This window comes from Cebus imitator, unplaced genomic scaffold (assembly GCF_001604975.1).
Source record: "Cebus imitator isolate Cc_AM_T3 unplaced genomic scaffold, Cebus_imitator-1.0 Scaffold565, whole genome shotgun sequence".
NCBI lineage: Eukaryota > Metazoa > Chordata > Mammalia > Primates > Cebidae > Cebus > Cebus imitator.
The window spans coordinates 374,080-397,226 of record NW_016107880.1 but is presented as its reverse complement, the minus strand read 5'-3'; the positions used below and the strand labels follow the sequence as shown (position 1 = coordinate 397,226).

General features: G+C 37.8%; 1 protein-coding gene across 14 annotated transcripts in view; it reads left to right on the top strand.

The window, feature by feature from the left end:
- DLGAP1 (DLG associated protein 1) overlaps positions 1-23,147 on the top strand; it is a 980,899-nt gene that overhangs the window by 623,204 nt on the left and 334,548 nt on the right. The window contains exon 1 of one of the 14 annotated variants that reach the window (XM_017515912.2): positions 16,233-16,410. The exons of 11 other annotated variants lie outside the window; for them this stretch is intronic. In XM_017515912.2, coding sequence (XP_017371401.1) covers positions 16,360-16,410 — 51 coding nt within the window. In that variant the 5' untranslated portion in view covers positions 16,233-16,359. Of the gene's footprint in view, positions 1-16,232; positions 16,411-23,147 lie in introns of those variants that run through there. 2 more of the 14 variants (XM_017515916.2, XM_017515918.2) reach the window with 2 other exon arrangements.

Sequence of the window (23,147 nt, the reverse complement as noted above, 5' to 3'; positions counted from 1 at the left end):
ATTAGATTAGAGAGATTTTTCTAACAAAGGTGTCAGATCCCAAGTAAAAGGAAGAGTTTCTTATTAATAAAAGTGTGTAATGAGAAACTGGATGAACATATGAGGTGTAAAGCTAAGGACATTTCCCTATTTGGTGAAATGAGGGCAAATGAGCCCTAGGGTTCCTTTTAAATCAGGTAGTCTAGTTCTGTGCTGTCCCACGTGGTAGCCACTAGCCACATGTGGGTCTTTAAATTTCAATGAATTAAAGTTTAAAAAAATAAAAATCCAGTTTCTCAGTCATCATAGCTACATTTCTAGTGGTCAGTAACCATGTTTTCTATTGTTTATTAATCCGTCAATCAACATTTCTATCATCACGGAAAGTTGTATTGGACGGCATTGCTCTCATTGTTTTTTATCTTTTTTACTCTCTGACTTCTAGTAGATTGGGACTTTGCCATAAAAAGTTAATACCCTGTGGTGTTGCCCCATGATTAGAGGTATCCAAATTGCCTGGTAGTTTTCTGTGTGCCCAAAGCGAGGCAGGAAGCCCCAGTGAGGGCGAGGCCTGCCCTGTTTGAATACCTGTCCTCCATGCCCTCACAGTTTGGCATTAAATAAATCATTCCACCATTCAAAACTTCGTTTTCTTCATTTGCAAAAATATTTACCTCATGGCATTGTTTTGAGGAGTCAATTATATAACATACCTAGTTTGCAATAAGTACAACTGACTTCCCGTTAGAAACATGAGGATAACATGGGCCTGGGGTTTTGCTGGGATTCTCACCCCCCTTTTATTAGTCACTCGTGATGTGCTGGCCATTGTGCTGGGCACGTTGCATGCATTGTCTCCAAGGATCTTCCCACCCAACTGGCGCTGTCCCACCCACGTGCCTGCTCAGCTCCTCCTCTGCATTTTGTACCTGCCTCACCATTAGTTACCCAAGTTGGCAGCAGCACCTTTCGTAATATTTCCATTGTCAAACTGAGTTTTGGGCAGTAGTTGCTGAAGCTCTCACTTGGACAGTAACCCTCATCTGTAATCTCTTCCCCATTTGAGAATCATATCTGCAAAACTGTCTTCCTCCTCACATTTACTTGTAAATTACAATGTTTTGGCACCTCTAGGAGCAGCACCCGGGTGCAAATGGATTTGGAGGTTGGCAGTACATCATAATATCTGCTACAGCCAGTCCTTCAGCTGGTGCCATTCAGATGGGGCCCCTCATCCTCCGACAGGTTCAGTTTACACATTACCCGAAAGACTCCTCTCTACCCCACATTGCTTATGCCTTTGGTCAAAGGGAAAGAGCTTTCTAGAAGGGCTCTTGGAGTGTTCATTATGGATTATCCAGGGTAGTGATCTAATTTAATCCTGTTTGCTGAGACAAGTGAGTCTCAAACCTTTCCAATGCACATTGAAAAATGAACATGATTGATTTACAGGTGTCACTGTCTGGCTGCCTTTGTTTACTCACCAAAGTTCAAAAGCTGCATTTTTCATGTTTCTCTCTGAAACCAAGCTCTCTTTTGCCATGTTTGAGGCCTGGAAAGAGAGAGATCACTTCAGCCCAACCAATCAGAACAATGCCATTGGTGGCAGGGTCATTGGAAAAGCCTATCGAGGCAGGATTCCCTAATTGGACTGTCAGGGGAAGATGTTTAGGATTGGAATATCAGCAGGGTTGTCACTAGTCAGGCTAGGGCAGAACAGAAGCAGAACTGATGAGACTGCACATTTGACTGACTTCCGAAATAATCCTATCTCAAGAAGACCCTTGGGTGGGGTAGAGGACAGTGTGGGGGGTTTGGGCAGAAAGTCAAATGCAGAAGGACAGGGCATCTCATCCACCTAATTCAGGTGTTCTCCATCTAAGGCTGTGACATGTAGGGCGTGCAAGATTGGACCCTACACAATCAGCAAATTCCTGAACTTACATAAAATTCAGAGGAGTGGGTGAGATGTTCATCTTGCTTACAAGAAAAGTTCTTAGCCTTTATCATGTCTCCGAAGGAAGTAAGGAGTCACTAACAAGTTTAAATTATGATATTTTTAAAAATTATATGCTTTTTCCTTAAAAGCATAACACTGATGGCTTTCCTTCTTCCTTATGATGACAATTTATTAGGAAAGTCTCCAGAATAAATTTGAGAAATATGAAGTTTTTAAAGAATTATTGTGGATGAATATTAGCTGAAGTGAACAGAGCCTCTGTTGGAATTTAGAGTTCCTATGACAATGTAAACGCTGTCATAGTATTTTTTTGTAAAGGAGCTTTTCCTGAATAACCAATTCAAGTAACAAAAAATGAGGATCTTCTCTATGTAAGAGTTAAAGTTGATAGGAAACAGGAATTCAAAGATTTCTAAGACAGTTTCTACTCTCAAAAAGTTTATAGTCCAGTATGGGCAAAGAAAGAAGCATAAAGACATCTGAACAAAGAATAGGGGAGTTTACAGAAAGAATTTAAACCTGGATTTTAGGTAAGGACGGATAGAGGAGAAGGAAGTTTCCTCATTTGAAATACCATATCTCTGAAGCCTTGAAAGTATTTTTATGGGAGTATATCAGGAGAGATTTCTCTTAGCATTTTCTTATTGTTTATTCATCCCTCAATAATTCAGCCCTATAAGCCCCATGCCTAATAATACCTTAAAAACACTTAATTCCATCTGCAAAATCCCTTTTTTTATGAAACATCACAAATTCAAGGGCATGGCACCAGAAGGTGGAGATCACAGGAGCCAAAATTCTGTCTACCACGAGATTTCAACAGTCAACATAGATGGTAATTAGTGAGGAGTTCACCTTCATTGACAGCCATGCAGTTCAATTTAGTTCTGGGAAGAGCAAATACAGCTTTGCTGCCAGAAAGCTGTGTTCAAATCCTGTATATTAGCAATTATATACAACATTGAGTGAGATATTTCATGTCTCTCTGCCTTGGTCTCCTCCTCTGTAACGTGGAGATAATAAAAATACCTATCATACAGGGTTGTCGAAAGAATTAAATGAGAATTAAATGAGTTAATACATATAGAAGGCACAGACCAATGCTTGGAAAGGGGACATTATATAATGCCTCAATAAATCCTATTATTATTATGCCTGAACGAGCATGGTGGTAGCAGTGTAAACTGAAGCAAGCGAACAGATTTCAGAGACGTTGCAAAAGTTACTGTTAAGAGATCACAATTTCATTTAGTCAGGCTTTTGAGCAAATGAAACCCTCCAGCATCTGTATTAACTTCCTATGGCTGCAATAACAAATTGCCCCCAATTTAGCAGCTTAACACCACAAATTTATTATCATACAGTTCTACAGGTCAGAAGTTCACAACGGATCTCAATGAACTACAATCAAAATGCAGGGCTGTGTTCCTTTTGGAGGCTCTAAGGAAGATCCCTTTTCTTGCCTTTTCAGGCTGCTAGAAGCCACCTACATTCCTTGACTCCTGGCCCCTTCCTTCATCTCCAAAGCCAGCAATGTTATCACCCTGATCTGTGTCTGTGGCCACATCTCCCTCTCTGACTTTCCTTCCGTCTCCTTGTGATTATATTGGGCCCACTTGATAATGCAGGACAATCTTCCCATTAAAGAGCACAAAATTAATCACATCTGCTGTATAAAGTAACACAGGTTCCATGGATTAAGATATGGGCATCGTTGGGGAGCCCTTAATCTGCCTACTATAGAATCTACTATCTAAAACGTGTTTCTAAACGTAATACCTTTTTTGAAAACTTGGCGTGAAGGATGTGTGAAATTATACATCTAGCACATATCGGCTCAATGAGATCATTGTATATGTGTATTGGTCCCTGGATATTTCATATATATGGTGATGAAATGAGAAAACCATCCATTTCTGTGTTTTTTAGATTATTTTCAAAGAATACTCTTCTAAAATAGTTTGGCAGCATGTCCATTCAAATCGCTATTTCAAGTCAGAGTACTTGTCAGAGATGGCATACTCACTTACATACTCTGCAGTATACAGTCCTTCACTCTTAAATATTGTTAATTTTTGAGTTGCAATTAACTTTTTAGTCCGTGTTAAAAATTGTCACCTGCTCTAACATCTTACTTAAAAATAATCCATAACCTCATGTATGAAAACAGCTCTGGAGTACGAAAGTCTTACTGTTCACTCTTCCTGAAACATAGGCATTCGATAGCTTCATCCACCACTGTTCTTATATTTAAAGTGTTAACCCTTAGTGTCACCTAAAAGGAGTGTTCCTTTCTTGTGAGATGGTATGCCCTCTAATGTTTATCATGTGAAAACTCATTTGGTAAGCTTTTTGGAGCTGAAGAAGCTCATGCTAGACAATTTTTTAGTTTATTAGATCTAGATTCTTCTTTGCCTGTGAGTAATATATGTGCTGCTTCTTATTTGAAATTTTTATTAGTCTCTTGACTTTACAGTAAAACACCAATTCTTCATGTCATTTGAAATCCCCTTCCAGTATCTATACATGTAAATACATGCATCATACACATTTGCAATCAGGTGTTATATATATATGTTTGCCTTGGGTTGTATATAATATAATTTTTAATTCAAACACTTGTGAATGCTAAGTATATTTCAGGTTAAGGGCTCTGTTAAAGACTGGGAAAACAAAGTTGAAAGGACATGACTCTTGCCCTCAAGGAGCTCTCACCAACCTGGGAGGAGACGGGAACTGACGGTGAAAGTTTTTTAAATAGGAAAAAACATATTTTAGGAATAGAATTACCTGGACTTAGGGATTGAACTACTGAGGTGTCAGGAAAGAGAAAAGTAAAAATGATGAAAAATTTATGGTTTGAAAAATTGGGTGCATAGCCATACTTTCAACTGGTGGCAGGTGCCTATAATCCCAGCCACTTGTGAAGCTGAAGCAGGAGAACCACTTGAACCCAGGAGGCTGCAGTGAGCCGAGATCGCACCACTGCACTCCAGCCTGGGCAATAGTGCAAGACTCCGTCAAAAAAAAAAAAAGGCCAGAAAAGACTTGGCAACTGGGAAGTAACTATTGCGGTTGAACTTGCCAAGAATTTCCCTAAAGTGAAAGGGTAAAAATCATTTTGTATCATTTTCATAAATGTTTATTATGTTTAATAATAGTCTATCATTTAATGAAAATATGTATCACTATTAAAGTATGAAAATACACCATGACTAGAATTTACATTTCTAAATTATTTGTCATTTGAATTTTAAAATAATTTTTTACCATTATGAATAATACCATAAATGTCATTTTCAATAAAAGGCTAAAACTCTTTCTGATTAGAATTCCCAAATATTATGCACATCCTTCAAGTTGAAGAAAGCAATGCAAGTAATTCTTAGCATCTTACAATAATTTAATTATTCTAATTTTGAATAATAATCTACAGAGGTTTTTGGCTCTTTTTGTTATTTTTAAATGGAGGCATCACAAATGTCTGTGCTGATATCTAGCCTGGAGTGCACACTTCTGGAGCAAACATTTTCTTCATACTACATACTGAAGTCCTCTATGGATGTAGCATTATGCTAAATAATCAGCTGTATTTCTTTATATTATAAACAATGTACTACCCATTAGTAATAGGTTTGTTCAGTTCCAAGTGACTAAGGTAATTTCCCACCTATTAGCTATTTCTGTTGACCTCACTTCACCAGAGTTCCTCAATCTAAGTTTAATTTTAGCAATCACAATTCTCTCATCTAATTAACAAAAAAATTGGGCCATTGCCTCAGTGTCCTGCATTCAACCTTATTTTGACTGGCCATTTTCTAATAATGTCTCATACTCTTTTTTACCCCAGTGCTTATAATTGTAGTTTCTGTTCCATTGAGTTCACTCTCTTTCCCAACTGTCTTTGCTCTTGTTACTGTTTCTTTCACATTTCTTTTTCTTTTCTTCATATTTACTTAGTAACCTATTCAAATCCTTTACTGTTACAAACTCTTTAATAATCATCTAGTTGTTTATTCAGGAAAAATTCCTGGAAGTAGATGAGCCAGGCCAAAGGTCATGCAAAAAACTAAATGTTACACATAGATGGATTCTCCACACATATTGCCCGTGGCCTCTAGAAAAGTGGCCTGGATTTCCACCCCAGAGGCACTTTCCCTTCTTGACACACATTGTTGACGATTGTTCTCTATTGTAAATCCAAATCCATCTCCCTTTTAATTTGTCTCGGAGCCATAAAATAAGAATAATTTTTCTTTAAATCAACCTCCCTTTTATTGGTTGTAGAAAACAGGAAATATACCTAATTACTCCACCATGCGGCATTCCTTCAAATGTTTAATGCAAACCATTATTTGCCACTTAAGTCTTCATTATTCCACCATCAATAGAACTAGTTCCTTCAGCATTTTTTTCCTTTATTTTAGATTAACGGATAACCATGAAGGTTCACTGCATAGGCAAATTACCTGCCATGTGGGGTTGGTGCACATATTATTTCATCACTCAGGTAATAAGCATAATACCCAATAGGGAGCTTTTTGATCTCACCTTCCTCCCTCCCTCCCTCCAGCCTCAACTAGGCCCTGGAGGCTGTTATTCCCTTGTTTGTGTCCATATGTACTTAATGTTTGGCTTAAGTGAGAATAGGTGGAATTTGGCTTCTGTTCTCTTGTTAGTTCACTTAGGACGATGGCCTCTCGCTTCATCCATGTTGCTGCAAAGGACATAATTTCATTCTATTTAATGACTGCATAGTATTCCATGGTGTATATGTACTGTATTTTCTTTATCCAGTCTACTGTTGATGGGCCTTTAGGTTGATTCCATGACTTTTATTGTGAATACTGCCTTCAGCAGTTCTTTAAGAAAAGGACTTTCAGCATCTCCTCTGACAAATTGTATCTCACCCCAAGAAAAGCATCCCTCTTAGCTTATGGTGTAATTCTGTGAATATTAGTTCTTTTGGGTCCAGATTTCACAGCTTTCAGTGGAAATCTTTGGACATGAACTTCTATCAAACCACCAGCTTGTCTGGTAATCATGTCAGCCTGCCCCACACTCAGCTAACATTTCTGGAACCATTTTTTCATATGAAATCATACTGATAGGTTTCCCCACATTCTACTGCACACTCAGGTGATTTAACACAATGTGGAGTATTACATTTATCTGCATTAAATATTATTATACAGATATGAGTGTATTCCAGGCAAAGGCCACTGCTTACTCACGTGCAGCTTGTACACTACCTAACTCTATGGAGCTCCACTTAACGTTAGTAGTCATCTTAGAGTTCTTTATTTATTACTATAATTTTCCAGAAAAAAGCAGTAGAATCTTGAGGAAAGAACAACTTGTTTCTAAATCACTCATCTAAAAATGTCATTTGAATTGCCAAAAAGAATGTTTTCACTGTCAAAATTTGGGAATGCTAAATCTGAGATCCAATATTTTAACTATTTCCCCCCAATGTATTATATTTTAATTCTCATAATAGTATCCAATATATCATTGTTGAAGTTGACAATTTTTAAAAGTTCAGAATAGGGCCAGAAAGAAAGATTCTGCTTATCGTTAGAGACTGTCCTATTCTTTTTCATGAAATTATTAAGATACCATTTAGGAAAAATCATTCAACCAGCTGTGCATCTCCTATTCAGTCTACATTTTAAAATTTTATTTAAAAGTGTATCACTTTGTTACAGGTGTTATTAGGGGAAGGGGTTCATAAAGTTAATATACATTTGTTGGGGAAATTTTGTAAAATATCTAAGAACATAAAGAAGATAATAGAAATCCCCCATATACAATCACTGTTTACAAGTTTGTGTTGTTGCTGTTCTTTGAAAAGACTGATAATATCAATAAGCCTCTGAGTAAAGTCACCAAGGAGGGGAAAAGCGCAATATAACCACTATTAGAAATGAAAAAAGGGCCATGGATATATACACAGTAGATATTAAATCTATCATGAAAAAAAAAAACAGAAATAAATTACATATGAATGCAAGTTGAGTGCCCCAATTTGAAAATCTGAAATCCAAATGCTCCAAAATCCAAAACATTTTGAGAGCCAACATGACACTCAAAGGAAATGCTCAGTGGAGCATTTTGAATTTCAGATTTTCAGATTAGAGTTGCTGAGCCACTAAAATGCAAACACAACCAGGCATCACTTAATGACAGGAATACCTTCAGAGGAATGCATCATAAGGGAATTTGGCTGTTGTGTGAACATCATAGCATTTACTGACACAGACCTAGAGAGGGGAGCCTCCTACACCCCTCAGCTATGGTGTAACCTCTTGCTCCTAGACCATAAACTTGTACTGTTACTGTGCTGAATACTGTAGACAATTAAAACACATTAAGTATTTGTGTACCTACACATAAAAAAGGTACAAATACAGTATTATAATCTTATGGGGCCACTGTCTTATATGCAATCATCATTGACGAAAATGTCATTTGGCCCATGACTGTGTTCTAAAATCCAAAACAATCTGAAATCCAAAACCTTTCTGGTTCCAAGCATTTCAAATAAGGAATACTCAATCTGTCCCTTAAAAGTGTAACTGTTTAGTTTCCTGGAAAAATAAAGCATTCAAAACTCAGCAAAAACAGAAACCTTGAGTATCCATAACAACTTAAGAAATTGACACATTAAAATTTAAAATTTTAGTTTAAAATTTACTTAGAAAAAGACTAGACCCTATTAGTTTTATAAAACCTGCAAGAAAAGGTAATCCCTGTCATATGAAAATTCTTCTAGAAACCAGAACAACAACAACAAAAATAGATGCCCAGTTAGTTTCAGGATTTAATATATACTTAAACCAGACAAGGGCCATTTAAGAAAGAAAAATTTAAACACAATTTGTTTCATGAATCTTACATAAAAATTATTAATAAACTTAGAAATATAATTAAATAATATAAAATAACATAAAATAACATGGCCAGATGCTTATTTCTTAACAAAAGGAAAGTTTAACATTAGAAAGGATATTCACAATATTCACAGCACTTAAAGATTAAAGGGAGAAAAGTACATAGGACTGTCTCAATATATGCAGAAAAGGTATTTCCAAACATTCAACAGCCATTAATGATCTAACAAAAAAAAAAAATTACAACAAATTGGGAATAGAAAAAAATCTTAAAGGGTATCTATATGTAGCCAACAGGAACTTCCTGTCATGTTGGATCATTTAAACATTGGCCACTGGTTCTTTTGCCAACATACCTCTGTTGATTCGTGTTAGTCTACAGCACCTCCTTTAGGATCCTCCCCTAGAAAATATGAGGAAGCAATATTACCCAAATCCTGGTACGCTCAAAGCTGTCTTTTTCCTTGAGTCTTGATATTGAAGGGGCGCTTTATTAGATAGAAAATCTTTGGCTCCTGCCTTCTAACTTGCTGTCTTATGGATCCTGCTCCACTCTCTACTGAAGTTAGATGTTTCTGTGGATAAATCTGATGTCAGCCTCATTTTCTTTTCCTTAACTAATTTTATCTTTTTGCCTGACTACCTAAAGGATTCTTTTCAAAAATTTTTCTGGGATATGTCTTTGTGTTGATGATTCCAGATGGCTTTGCACTGACACAATGGATATCTTTTTAATAAGTAGATTTAAGGCTTTTTTATTTTAGAAAAGTTTTATTGAATTATATTTTAAAGTAATTATCCTATTCCATTGTTTTGGCTTTCTTCTTCTGAGGTTGCAGCTATGCATATGACGGCTCTCCTTTGCCTGTATTCAGTATATGTCCTTTTCTCTCTAATTCTCCTTTATCTTTTTTGCCTCTGTATAATTTATTTGCATTTTCATTTTTTGTCTTTTATGTCCCTTCCTTTACTCTCCTTTTCTTCAATTCTGCCAGTTCCCATTTTACATCCTCCAGAAGTCTACCAATAACCTCCTGTTTTCTTCTAATTTCTTCCCTGAGTTCTTATAATTCTGATTTGAGATCTTTTACAGTTCTAACTGCTTCATTAATTATTGGTTTAATTAATAATAGAATGTTGAGTTATGCTTTTAATATTTTTTGTAACAACATATATTTCAGTTGAGTTTTCATTGTTTACAAGAAATTCCTAACTGCCCTTCTTCACATTTCTTTTATTTTTTTATTTTTAAACTTTTATTTTAAGTTCAGGGGTACATGTGCAGGTGTGTTATATAGGTAAACTCATGTCACAGGTCATATTTTTTATCATATGTGTGTGTGTATTACTTGTATATTACTCCTATTTGAATAAGTTGGATTTTCCTAGGAAATCAAAAGAATGTTCCTGTGGAGGGAACGATGGGCAGTAGTTTTCTAAGCATCAAGGGCTTCCTTCGCTGCTGCTACAATGTGAATTGTTTCTTCATAATAAGATGCATCTAGATAGTCACCTGTCATCTGACTCAGAACCAAACCTAGTTCAGTAACACTTTTAGAATTTTCCTGACCCTAATGAGACTTGCCATTTATTCTCCACCTGCTGTGTAAATTTCAGTCTTTTGTGCAGCAGTTTCCTCTTGGATTAAGGCCCTTACTTTTGGGGAGTGGATATTCAGAGATTTCTGAGTTCTGCTATATCTAGAACCCCTTCATACCTCCCACTTACCTACCACAGTATTAAGATTTTTCTCCTTGGCTTTCTGCCTGACTCTGACATTGGAGTTTGTGGATTATCTGCTGGTTTTGCTGAAAATGTAATTTGTGGGTGTTTCTTTTCATTTTGTTGTATTGTTTTTGTTGTTTCGAATGGATTCCAGGAGAAGTGAAAAAATTCAGCTCCTGTGAAAATCAGTCCTGTTACCATTTAGAAATCTTTTTCTCTTTTTTTTTTTTTTTTTTGTTTGTTTTTGCTTTTATTTTTTCTTTTTCTATGAAGATGATTTTGGATAAGGAATCTCAGTATGTGTGTTTACCTACCAACCAAGTTAATCTTCAAAAATGAAAAATAAAAATAAAGCACAGACAGCTTAGCGTATTACTTCTTTGTAAAGCTGGGTTGCCTCTTGAAGCACTCACAGACCTTCTATTTAACAGCCTGTTCTAGGATCATGCTGAGACGCCGTGTATCTTTAAAGATTCAAAGTCTTGTCTATCTTCAGTCTTTCATCACCACCATTTCTTTTAACAATCTTTAAGAATGCCCAGGTTGATTTTGGGGGCTCTACCAAAAGTTCTTTGAGTTATAATTTGTCAAGCACAAAAACTCAAGCTTAACATTTTTAGGTGTGCCCTCTTTTTAAACAGAAAAATGTCTTCATTGGCAAAATTAAATTAATAATCTCTAATGGATCTTATAATATTTTTAATCAACATCCCACATATTCTTTCTTTCTTTTTTTCTTTTGAGATGAAGTCTTGCTTTGTCACCCAGACTGGAGTGCAGTGACACGATCTCAGCTCACTGCAACCTCTGCCTCCCAGGTTCAAGTGACTCTCCTGCTTCAGCCTCCCAAGTAGCTGAGATTACAGGCACCCACCACCATGCCTGGCTAACTTTTGTATTTTTAGTAGAAATTTTTGTATTTTAATTTTTGTAGTTTTAGTTTTAAAAATACAGACTCTTAAACTCCTGACCTCAAGGGATCCACCCACCTCGGCCTCCCAAAGTGCTGGGATTACAGGGGTGAGCCACTACGCCTGGCCTCACCATCCCACATGCTAATTTCCTAAGCAGAATGTATGTGTTTGACTAACACTGAATCATTATGCCTTAACGGCATCACAGTGTTATTGACAAGAGAAAGACATAGAAAGATCAGATTTATAAACAAGAACACTAGTACTAACACTCTATATAATAAACACTTGCTTTCAAGTGTTTTGCTAATCACAGTTAATGTTGTCATTACCCACTCACCACGGCCTAGCAATTTAAGAGGTCTGTCACTCATTTCTTCAAAAATATTTATTAAATGCCTAGGCCCTGAGTAGAGGCAAAGGATACCATGATGATCAGAAACAGACATGATTCCTGCTCTTGTGCTCCCATTGCTCAGTGGTGACATAAACATTCTCAAATCGATCACAAATGAATGTCACTTTACTACATGGTAAGGGCTATTGAATTATTTTGAGAGCTCTGCCCTGCTTCTCTGGCAGTGAAATGTCTGCAGTCAGGGCTGTCCCTTTCTTCATGAGGAGAAACGGTGGCTGAATTCAGCTTTCCACTGGACTAGGGCCCCATGGGGTCTAGGGCATGGGGAATTGGTATTTCTTGGCACCCTCCTACACGTCAGCACCTGAGATCTTCTGTAGTGTGCCTGATCTCAAAGTGTTTATTTCCTGCCTCCTTCTGTGCAATGCACCCCCCCTGCTCGTCCTATTAGAAGGGTGAATAACATCCTATTAGAAGTTCTCTCCACAGTGAATTTAACGAAGAGACTCAATTTTAAGTGAGTCTTTTTGAAGATACTTAGTATAGTGACCCATGCACCTTTTGAACCTTCTGCTCATAAGTAAAGTTTATCCCAAATTATCACTTGGCTCAATACCTACAAAAGAGATTAGGTAATCACATACTGACTTGAGAAGTTCAGCAAAGCAGGCCCTAGGGAGTAAGACTGGGATGAGGCCTAAAGGAAAAGTTAGACTTAATTAGACAATGAGCCAAGGGAATCATGTCTCAAGTAGTGGGAAGAGCGTATACAAAGGCAGAAAGAAACAAAAAGGTGAGAAAAGAATCTAACATGGCTGTATTACCCAGATAGTGCAAGATAAGTCTGGAAAGATGCAGGACCATGCCACAGGGCCCCAGACGTCACATTTAACATTTGAATCTTTATATCCTGTTAGTAATGAGGGGAGGAGTGAAGAAAGCTAATATCTGCTTTGCCCTCTGAAAACATCGCTTTGGATGGAGCGGAAGGAGAAAGACAATGGAAAAGGAGAATCAGTTAGAAGACAAATATAATGTTTGTGCAAGAAAATGGTTATTGGGACTAGAGTGGCGACAGTGATAGTGGGGTAAGTGGGTAGTTTCCAGAGATTCCAAATCAATATCACTTGGTGATACAGTGGGAGAGGGAAGTGTCTAAAATGAGTATCCAGGTTTTTGACCTGCATAGAAGACAGTGGTTCCATTCACTGAAGTACAGAACTTTTCAGGAGCCAAAGTACGTTTACTGTTGGGGTGGAGGTGGGGGCGGGAGAGTTTGGTTTTGAAGGTGCTATGTATGCAGCACTTTGAAGTATCTAAGTGAAGTTGGCAAGTACCTGATACTTACATGGGAGTTCTGGAACAAAAATATAAATGTATGAGTCATCTGCATAGAAGAGGTTTTCCTGGGGTTCAAATTTCTCTTTATCATGCTTCTTCTGCCTTTTGGAATTTGAAGATCATGTCCTCTGTTAGAGAAAATAGTAGAAAAATAAAAGTGTGAGAGTTTGAGATTTGTCCTTCTCCTCCCTCCTCCCTCCTGCCCCTCCTCCCCTTCCTCCTCCTTCATTATCATCTGTTCACATTGTACCATCTGGAACAAGCTTTGGGATTTTCCTTGTTCTATTCATTCCAAGCCATCTCTTTTAAAAGGTCTTTTTGGTTTTTACTGTCCTTGGTTTTTTTTTTTTTTTTTTTTTTTTTTTTNGACAGGGTCTTGCTCCCTTGTCAAGGCTGGAGTGCAATGATGCAATCATGACTCACTGCAGCCTCGAACTCCTGGGCTCAAATGATCCTCCCGCCTCAACCTCCTGATCAGCTGGGACTACTGGCATGCTAATTTTACCTGGTTAATTTTTTTATTTTCTGTAGAGACACGGTCCCACTGTGTTGCCCAGGGTGGTCTCAAACATCTCATCTTCCCAAAGTGTTGGGATTACAGAAGTGAGCCACTGTGCCTGGCCCTTGGCTCTTTCGAAAATTCACAAACCTCATTTCATTCTGTGCTTTAGCCCTTTTGGGGCACTTTGTGTAGACACCCATCACTTACCTATGTTCTTTCTTGATTGTGAACTCATCTCTCATGTTTAAAACAGGTTTCTTTCATTTGAATACTTTAGAACCCTCATTGCGCAATTCTTTTGGTTTCTTTCCAGGCTTTCTTCTTTTATTCTCATCTGGATCATTTGATAGGTTGTCACTATAATTACGTTTTGTGATCCTACCTTTCCTTGAATTGCCTGCCCTTTCATACACCTGATCAAACACAGCTCCCCCGAATCTTATTCTCCTCTTTTTCTTCCTCTTTCTTGTCCTTCCTCTCCTTCATCTTTATTCTCTTCTTCCTCCTAGTCCTCTTCCTTCTGGTCCTCCTCTGTTTTCTGGTGCTCTCACTCTTGCAGACTTGGGGATTGTTTTTTTTTTACTGAAAATTAGCCATGATAGAACACCAGCACAGGTGGTTCTTGAGATAAATCTGCAGCCCTCTAGTCCCCAAGAGCATCCCATACTTGGGGTCATCTTTTCTCCTCCCCAACCTCTCCCTATCTGCCTTGTGCAGAATGTGTTATATATAATTCATCCATATAATTATAAACATACGACAACATTCTTTTGGCAAATTAATAACTTTATGACTTTTTTTTTCAGAAAGCAAGATTTATTTTCTTAAGCCAATGTTATTCTGATACCAAAGCAAGAAAAAGATATTACAAGAAAAGAAACTTACTGACCTATCTTCCTCATAAAATAGACATATGAGCCCTTAACAAATTGAGTACATCAATATATTTAAAAGATTATATATCATGAGCAAGAGAATATTATCTTAGGGATGTAAAGTTGATTTAACATTCACAAATCAATGGAATGCACCATGTTAAAATAAATTTTTTATTGTGATATTATTTACCCATTTAAAGTATACAATTAAGTGGTTTCAGTGTGTTCACAATTGTTGTGCAGCCATCACCAAGATCTAAGATAAGAATATTTTCCTCACTCCAGTAAAGAACCCTGTACCTGTTACCAGTCACTTCCTGATCCCCTGCCCCAGGCCCAGGGCAGCCAGTAGTCTACTTTTCTGTTCCTATAAACTCTGCCTCTTCTGGACATTTCATCTAAATAGAATCTTATAATATGTGATCTTTTGAGACTGGCCTCTTTCAATTATCATACCATTTTTAAGATTTATCCATGTTATAGCACGTATCAATACCTCATTTCTTTTTCTTCCAAACAATGTTTTATTGTATGGATATACTACATTTTTAAACCCTTTCATCAGTTAGTGGATATGAGGGTTGTTTCTACTTTTTTGACTATTGTGAATAATGGTTCTATGAACATTTGTGTACAAGTGTTTGTAGGGACAGTGAAATACTTTCATTTCTCCTGGTATATTCCTAAAAATGTAATTGCTGGGTCATATGGTTACATTACATTTAACATTTTGAGGTAAACCAATTATCTAATTATGATTTTGTCATTTCTTATTAAATGCAGCGATGCTTTTATTAACTCAGTAGAGGAAAGTTTTGGGGTTTGGTTTTGTATGGTGACGAAGAAAAGAAAGGTGTATGTCTTTGCTCTAAACTGAAATTGTTTTGCTTAGTCATACTGTCCTTGTCTATTGATAACCTAAAGGTGATCTTGCTGATATGGTTGCAGACTGCACTCAGCAAAGCTGGGTTTTAGTAAATGCCGCCCACTTAAAACTTATAAAGTGAAATCCCTGGAAGAGGACACTGCAATAGTTCCTTTGCCCCATCTAGAAATGAGACACACATACACTTTAAACAAGTTTTTCTGGGATGTTTCTCTATGGAATTCAATTTTTTAAAAAATTAGAAGTGTTTGCCAAAGGTTTCTAAAACATGTTTAAGTCTTTTGAAGAAAATGAATGAATTACTGAGAGGTATTCCTTAATTTTTCTCTAAAAGAGAATTTGATGTCTCAGGGATGGAAATCTATTATTTTACTCCCTAAAATCTCTCTGTTAGCTAACTGAATGTTGTATCCAATTTGTGCCTGTGCATACTTCAACACTGTAAAATGCATTTGTCTTTCCATCACTAGTCAGACAATCAAGCATGCTTCTTTTAGCAAGTTGTAGAGGTCGGTCCCTCCTGGGGACTTCCCCTTGACAGAATATACATTACCCCCTATATGTGCTGCAAAGTGATCAATAGCCCAGAATTTACTGAGATAATGAAAGATAGCAATATGATTTTGCTGGGACAGTGAGCATGCCTGACACTACAACTGCTATGCATAATTGCACAGGCTGAAAAATGTTAAGTATTCACTTAAATGTTATTCTTCAGTTATAGGGTTTTATTTCATTAATTATCTTTATATGAATGAAAATGTAAAGCTGCAAGTCTTGAGTTGTGAGCCATGACCAACCACTCTCCCCCCACCCCCAAGTCCTGTGTTTACTGCCTCACTCAACCACTTAGAATCGGCAAATCATAGAGAGAAGCTAAATGCTCTCAGCTGCACTATACCAAATCAAAGCTGAGATGAATAATGAACTTAATTTTCCATAAAGACATTCTGTTTGGCATTCCAGCTAATAAGGTAAGCTAATAGCAATTCTGGGCTATGGGAAGGAAAAGAAATTGTTTCTTTGTGCTTTATTTCTGTGCTAATCCATAATCTTTCTTTCAACATGCTGGAGTTAATTTCATGTTTCATGATGTCTGTGAATTGGGGATGAACAATTTTATAAAGAGTACCCCCAGCATACCCTTTTCCTCGGATTAGGTTGCTTATGGTACTTGCAAGGCTAAGGGAGAAATCCAGTTTTTTAATAAGAATGAAATGTGTATATTAATATTTTTATCATCTATAGTACTGAGTGCATTTAGTTAAACGGCAGGGTATTTAGGTCCAGCAAAGACAGGCTAAATTACTTAAGCACTGATTTTTGAATATATTTAGTATGACAGTGTAAGTTGATGTTGAATTTGCTCTAAGCTGCAAAGAAAAGCAGAATACATACATCACGTTGATTTCTGAATCATTGCATTTCTAAGTACATGTTATTCTAGGGAAGGTAGTAATTTTCAATTGCTAAAATTGTTCCACGCTTCAGTTTAGGTGAGTTCTATTTTGTAAGATTGGATTTTTAAAATAACAGCATACTGGTAATGTGAATTTTGGTTATTACTTTTTTGATTCACCATGGCGGCAATGATTTTGGTTCATGTGGAAAATGTACTTGTCCACTAAGTTTATGGAATTAGAAACCATCAGATCTCTCTGAGACTTCTATTGCTGCCTTGGTTACTCTATCTCAAAACCAAGAAGTGATGAGGCAATTACTAGGTTGGCTTCGCTTTTTGTGATATAGCTTTTTGGTGTTTCACACGGGGATTTTGATTTTCATCAGATGGTAACAGAAATTCCTGAAACTAGCAAAGGCTTAGCAAGCTGGGGAAGAAATTATCATATTTTCTTTTCTAGAAGAAAGATAAAAATGGAAAATGTAAGATTTATGTTTTCAGACATTCTAGGCTTGCTGCCGTGTCACCTGAAAATCAGAGACTCTAGGCTCACAAAGTAGGTGACCTCAAAAGATATTTCAGAAGGTCTATTCAAAAACAGCCAAAGCATGTGGGAAATACTGGAGAAATAGAAAGGAAATGTTCCTCCTATTCCTATAGTCTCATCTTTGTATTGTTTTTATGTATGGGAGGCGAGCTGTGGGCATAGGTGTTTTTGTTTCATGAAGTCTTTAAACACCACGATCAGAGTTTCATAGATAAAGAAAGACATTTATTTCATCCCTTTAAATTGTTCACAGTGTGTGTTTTTCCTAGAAGTATAAACAGGATGCTGAGAGTTTGAGCACAAGTGTTTGGCTACCACATATAACTTACTTCCACCTAAAATATGATCGATGGTTCACCTAAAATTTTTAGGCATTTCTCTGGAAATACCTGTAATTTAGTAAACCATCAGGAAGTAGGAGTGTGGAATGGAATTTCAATCTATCATAGTTAATTTTTAAGAACAATAAGACAAACATATGTTACCTATTCATATTTAAATGTTTGATTTCACAGCTATTCTGTCTTTGTAAAACTATCTTAAAGGCTCAAAATGGTGTCTTGTTTTAGATTTAAAAGGTGTTCATTTTATTTTCCTCTTTTTCCCCTTTCTCTCTCACCCCTCATCATTCCAAAGTATCCTGGGCTGCCCCATGAACTTTTGTGCTTATTTAATTCTGCTATTTTCTTCCATTTCTTTTCTCCCAATTATCACTAATCCAGAACCTGTAGATTGATCTATGTTCATTTTAAGGCTGGCAGAAACAAACTAGGAAACAAATTTTTGTAACCACCACGATGTTGTCTGCTATATCCTGCCATTTGTACAATAAGAAGACTTTTATACCAGCAGAGCTCTTTATCCACAATTGCTACATGAAACCAACTTGAGGATGAAAATGTGCAAGGCTATTGGGCCAGCATCTGTTTCATGATCTTTTGTCTGTAGTGGTCAACCCATGCATGCTGTGTGATGAGATGCAAAATTGTTAGCCCTTTCAGGTATTTTTAGCAATGCCAAATGCAAGGAATGTCTTATTTACAAACTCACACATCAGCTCTGTGTTAATTAATGGAGAAATCTAGAGAAAGCAGCAGCACCACCACTTTCCCTACATACACACCCACATCAAAGGCCACAGAGCAGGTACCAGCTGAGGACAGTGGTGACTGAGACAGCAGCCTCTGTACAGATGGCCCACAGTCATAAGAAGTTCTTGGCACCATTGCAAAGAGGCCTGACAGAAGGCAGCAAACAGATTTGTTCCTAAATACACGTGAAGCTCATTCTTAGGGACAATCAGAATTAACTGGAAGAGGAAGAAAGATGAGAGAGGACTCAAATATCACTGGACTTGATTATTACTGTTAATATGACCTCATCTATTCTCACAGGTTAGGGGACACAACGATATTTAGGTAACAAAAATAAAGACACGACACAAAAACCTATCATATCAAAAACCGCACTCAGTGTCCCCCCAAGAGCCGGTCACCTCTGTTTCCTACCCCTGTAAATGGCACCACTCTCTATGCATTTTTTAAACCCTGAAATATGGGGCCAATCTTGATACCTCTCTCTGTCTCACCTTCACCTCACTCCTCCAAGGCAGACTCATAAACATTAATTGAATGAATGAATAGATGGGAAAAAAAAATACCGAATCTTATTTCTATCCACTTCTCTCTATTGTCTTTGCCACGAGCCCAGTTCAACCTCCATCAGTGCTCAGCTAGACTATTGTAAGTATCTCCTAGTGGTCTTCCTCCCTCTAGTTTCTCCTCAATCCAGTTCATCCTGCACATTATAGCCCAAATGATCTTTCTAAAATAGAGATAAAATCACTAAATCTTCTGCTTAAAAATTCTTCACTGGTTCCTCTTTACCCTCGGGATAAAGTCTAAACTTCTTAATGTGACTTACAGAGTATGACGTAGCTGGGGACCTGTTTCCCTCACGGTCTGATTTCCTAACACTCCCTCTGGCCATGCTGCATTTCAGCCACACTGATCTACTTTTCCCTTTCTCAGCACTGCCAAGTTCTCTTGCCCAGGGATTTTGCGTGAGCTGCTTCCTCCTTTGTCTCTTCTGCCTGCCTGCCCCAAACTTCTCTCTTCCCTACTTAACCTCTTCCAGTCTCATCTAAGATGACATTTCCTCCAGGAAGCCTTCTCCGATTGGCCAAGTTTAAGTGAGGTACCCCCTCCCAGTATGCTCTCATAGCACCCATCGTTTATGTATCATGCTTCTTCCATCTTAGGTAGGATTGCCTGTTTCCTTGTTTAACTCTTCCACTAGATTGTTTCATGAAAGAACATAGCTGGTCTCTTATTCATAGTTGTGGTCCATGATCCAGCACCTTGCCTGGCACAGAGGGAATTCTCTCTGAATGCACAAGTAGCTAGCTGGACTCCTTAACAAGCTGTATTACCTTTTGTCTTGCTGAGGCTACAGAAACCAGATGTAATCATTATGCTATTCATTCCTACAAAGTACTGTGCTATGGTGGTTCATATAATTTCCTTAATCTTCACGTTGTTATTCCTAGTTTCTAAATGAAAGAACTGAGGCTTAAGTTGCCATGAATGACACCGATGTTAAGGAACGGGACCCTCAGTCTGTTTGACTCCAGGGACCCACTCTTTCTATTTTCCATGTGATCTACTGCCTCCTTAGAATAAGAGAAAGAGTTCATTCTTAAAAATGTATAATGATCATTTTTTAAATCCTTAATTTCTCACTGCCTGCCAGTGTTCATTTGCCTCTGACCTGCAATAGTCTGCCCTGAGTGTATTTTTCCTTTAAATTAAACTGAAAGTACCTCTCTTTGTGCTGTAGTCTTTATTCTCAAGCTTTCTTCTACAAGCCCTGTGTCTACGGGGGTTTTCAGCCTTTCTTGCTTTCTCTACAGAGAAAGTAGCTGGGCCTCACATTTCTGTTTCATTTCTATTGTCCTTTTCAACAGGGATTATTTTCCTGGACCTGCTCTGTGATTACTCTTTCCATAGCACTTTACCTGAACTCAGTTAGTCCTTAATGTTCTTCAACAGTAGCCTGATGTCAGCCAACTTAAGGGGGCTTCCACTGATATTTCACTGGGGAAGCAAATTGCTACTTGTTACTGCCTAGCCACTTTAACTGTGCTGTTTGTGGAAGAAATACCTAGAAGTACAGCTAGAGGAGGGACGTGTGCAGTTTCTGGAAGATTTTCCATTTTGTGTTGACCATGATCGTTTTTAGGTTCCTTTAATTTAAACTAGCACACAGACTCACACAGTCAATTGCAATGTAAAAAAGGCAACAGAGTGTTCTGTGAATGAGTGACAGCTTTCCAGTTGGATAGATCTAGGTTCGAATGCTCTTTCTACCACTTCTCTGTCTATAAGATTGCACTAAGTTACTAAAGCATTCTGTGCTTCAACTTCTTCAACTGTAAAATGGAGCTAATGAGGGTGCCTATCTCATAAAATAATGCCTGGCACAGAGTAAGTACTCGGTTAACAATGGTGTTAGTGTGGGTGGTAGTAGTTAGAATAGAGGCTCCAGATGGGGCCACACGCTAATCTCAGGAAACTGAGGATGTTACCTTATGTGGAAAAGATGACTTTGCAGATGTGATGACATGAAGGATCTTGAGATGGGAAATTGTCTTGGACTATCTGGGTGGGCTCTAAATGTCATCACTAGTGTCCTTTCAAGAAGGAGGCAGAGGGAGACTACGTGGCCATAGAAACAGAGAGAGGTTTGCAGGTGCTTTGCTCTAGGGTATGAAGATGGAGGGAGGGGCCCGGGGACAAGAAATGCCAGGAATGCAGCTCTAGGAAGCAGAAGACAGGGAAATGAATTCTCCTCTAGAGCTTCCAGAGGACGCCCAGCTCTGCTATCTTGGTTTCAGCTCTGTGAAACTATTTTGGACTTCTGGCCTCCACAACTGTAAGAGATTAAATATGAGTTGTTTTTAAGCCACTGCGTTTATGGTAATTTGAAACAGCAGCCAAAAGAATACGGTGGTGATATTTTGGGAAATGAAAGGTGGCTCCAAATGAGCTGATAAAGAGGAGTGAAGTATTAATAAAAGAAAGATGATATTACAAGGGTTAAGTGTGGAGTAGAGAGGCCCTCTAAGTATTATATGTGCACCTAAATATGTGGTCAGAGGAATCGCAATGCTGGGACTAGAGAAAGTCCAGAAAGAGAATGTCGAAAGAGTAAAGCCATCTGTGGGGCTTAGACATAAACAGAAGTGAGGGCTCCCAGAGAAAGGAGGCATGGTGATTGAGGGTGGGGCCAACAGCCAGGTGTCTTGGCAGTTGGCAGAATGTCCTGTTCAGAAGAGAATGCTCAGTGCAGGACAAAGACTGGTTTGAGGAATTTCCCTGGGCAAGCAGGCATGAATCTTAGAAAAGAGGAGCTGTGTCCCAGAAACAAAAGGAGCTGCTTTCTATTGTTCTTAGTGCCATGTTGGTGACAGAAAGAGGCAGTCCAAGAAAATCAACTCTGAAAAAGACCTCCGGGGTCTTTAAACCAAGTCCACACTATTAACTCTAGTAGTTAATAGAATCTGCTTCTAGTAGTACCCTGAGAGGCCGTAAGTCTGAAGTGAAGCTTGGTGCTTCCCACGAGTACACATGGTGCCTGTTTATGTGATCATGTTTCCATATACTCTGTCTCCTCCTCTCCTCCCTTTGCCCAGTTGGCAAAGTCTTGCCCATCATTCAAGTCCCAAGACAAGTATGACCTCCTTAAACTAGCTTCCATGCTACCAATGCCTCTGTATGGATTTTCTAGCAATTTTCACACTTTGCTGACACCAAGCTTGAGTGCTTGCTGCTCCCTCTCCTCCAAGAATTCTACCTGTTCCCCAAATAGAGAGCAGACCCCTAGAGACAAATAGAAGTCTATTGATTTTATTGATTCTGGTGGCTTCTACTCCCACAGTGCTTGGCATACAGGAAGCATTCGATAAATGTGAATGAACGGATTGATGAATTGATTCATTAATTGTACCCTGTGGGCATAGTTATCATAAGATAAAGAAAATAATGAAGTTCATAAATCCCAGGGTCAGTGTCTAAAGAAAATAAGCCCTTCCACTTTAACCTCTCAAAAGCAAGAAATTACAAAAGAACGTAATAGAACTGCTCCATGCATGAAACAGACGTTAATTTCATTATCATCTGTTTAATAGTTCAATATCTAAGATAGAATTTAAAAACAAGTTTTCTTCACTCCCAGATCTAATTTGCCATTGCTTTTATGATATGATTTTTTTTTACCAAAGCAGGTTATGAAAGGAGAATGACAAAATACCACATGAAATGTACGCTAATTTATTTTCAAGTACAGTACAACCAGAAGTTGATTTTTGTCTGGTGTATTTCTACATTTGAGGAAAATTTTCTGAGATTAAAAATTTTTTCTTTGAAAAGATAAATGTGTCATGTTTAATGCAAAATTTATAAATGGATGCAACAATTGTCTTTTTATTAAATAGTAAAAGCAGTAGTACAACATCATGTTCACATTTGAAGCATAAATCACCTTAGACGAATTAAATATATCACTAATAAGTTACCAAGTGATTAAATATCTACAGCATATACCCACAGCAAGCAGTTTACAACCTGGCTCTAAGAGTTTACCCTTGCTGTAAGCAGAAAAAGTGCAGCTCTCTATCAAAGAGAGTGCTTTCAGGGGAGAGTGAAATCCTACTCTTCTGCCATACATAAAGCATGTAGTTTTGAACTTTCTGTGTATGCAAG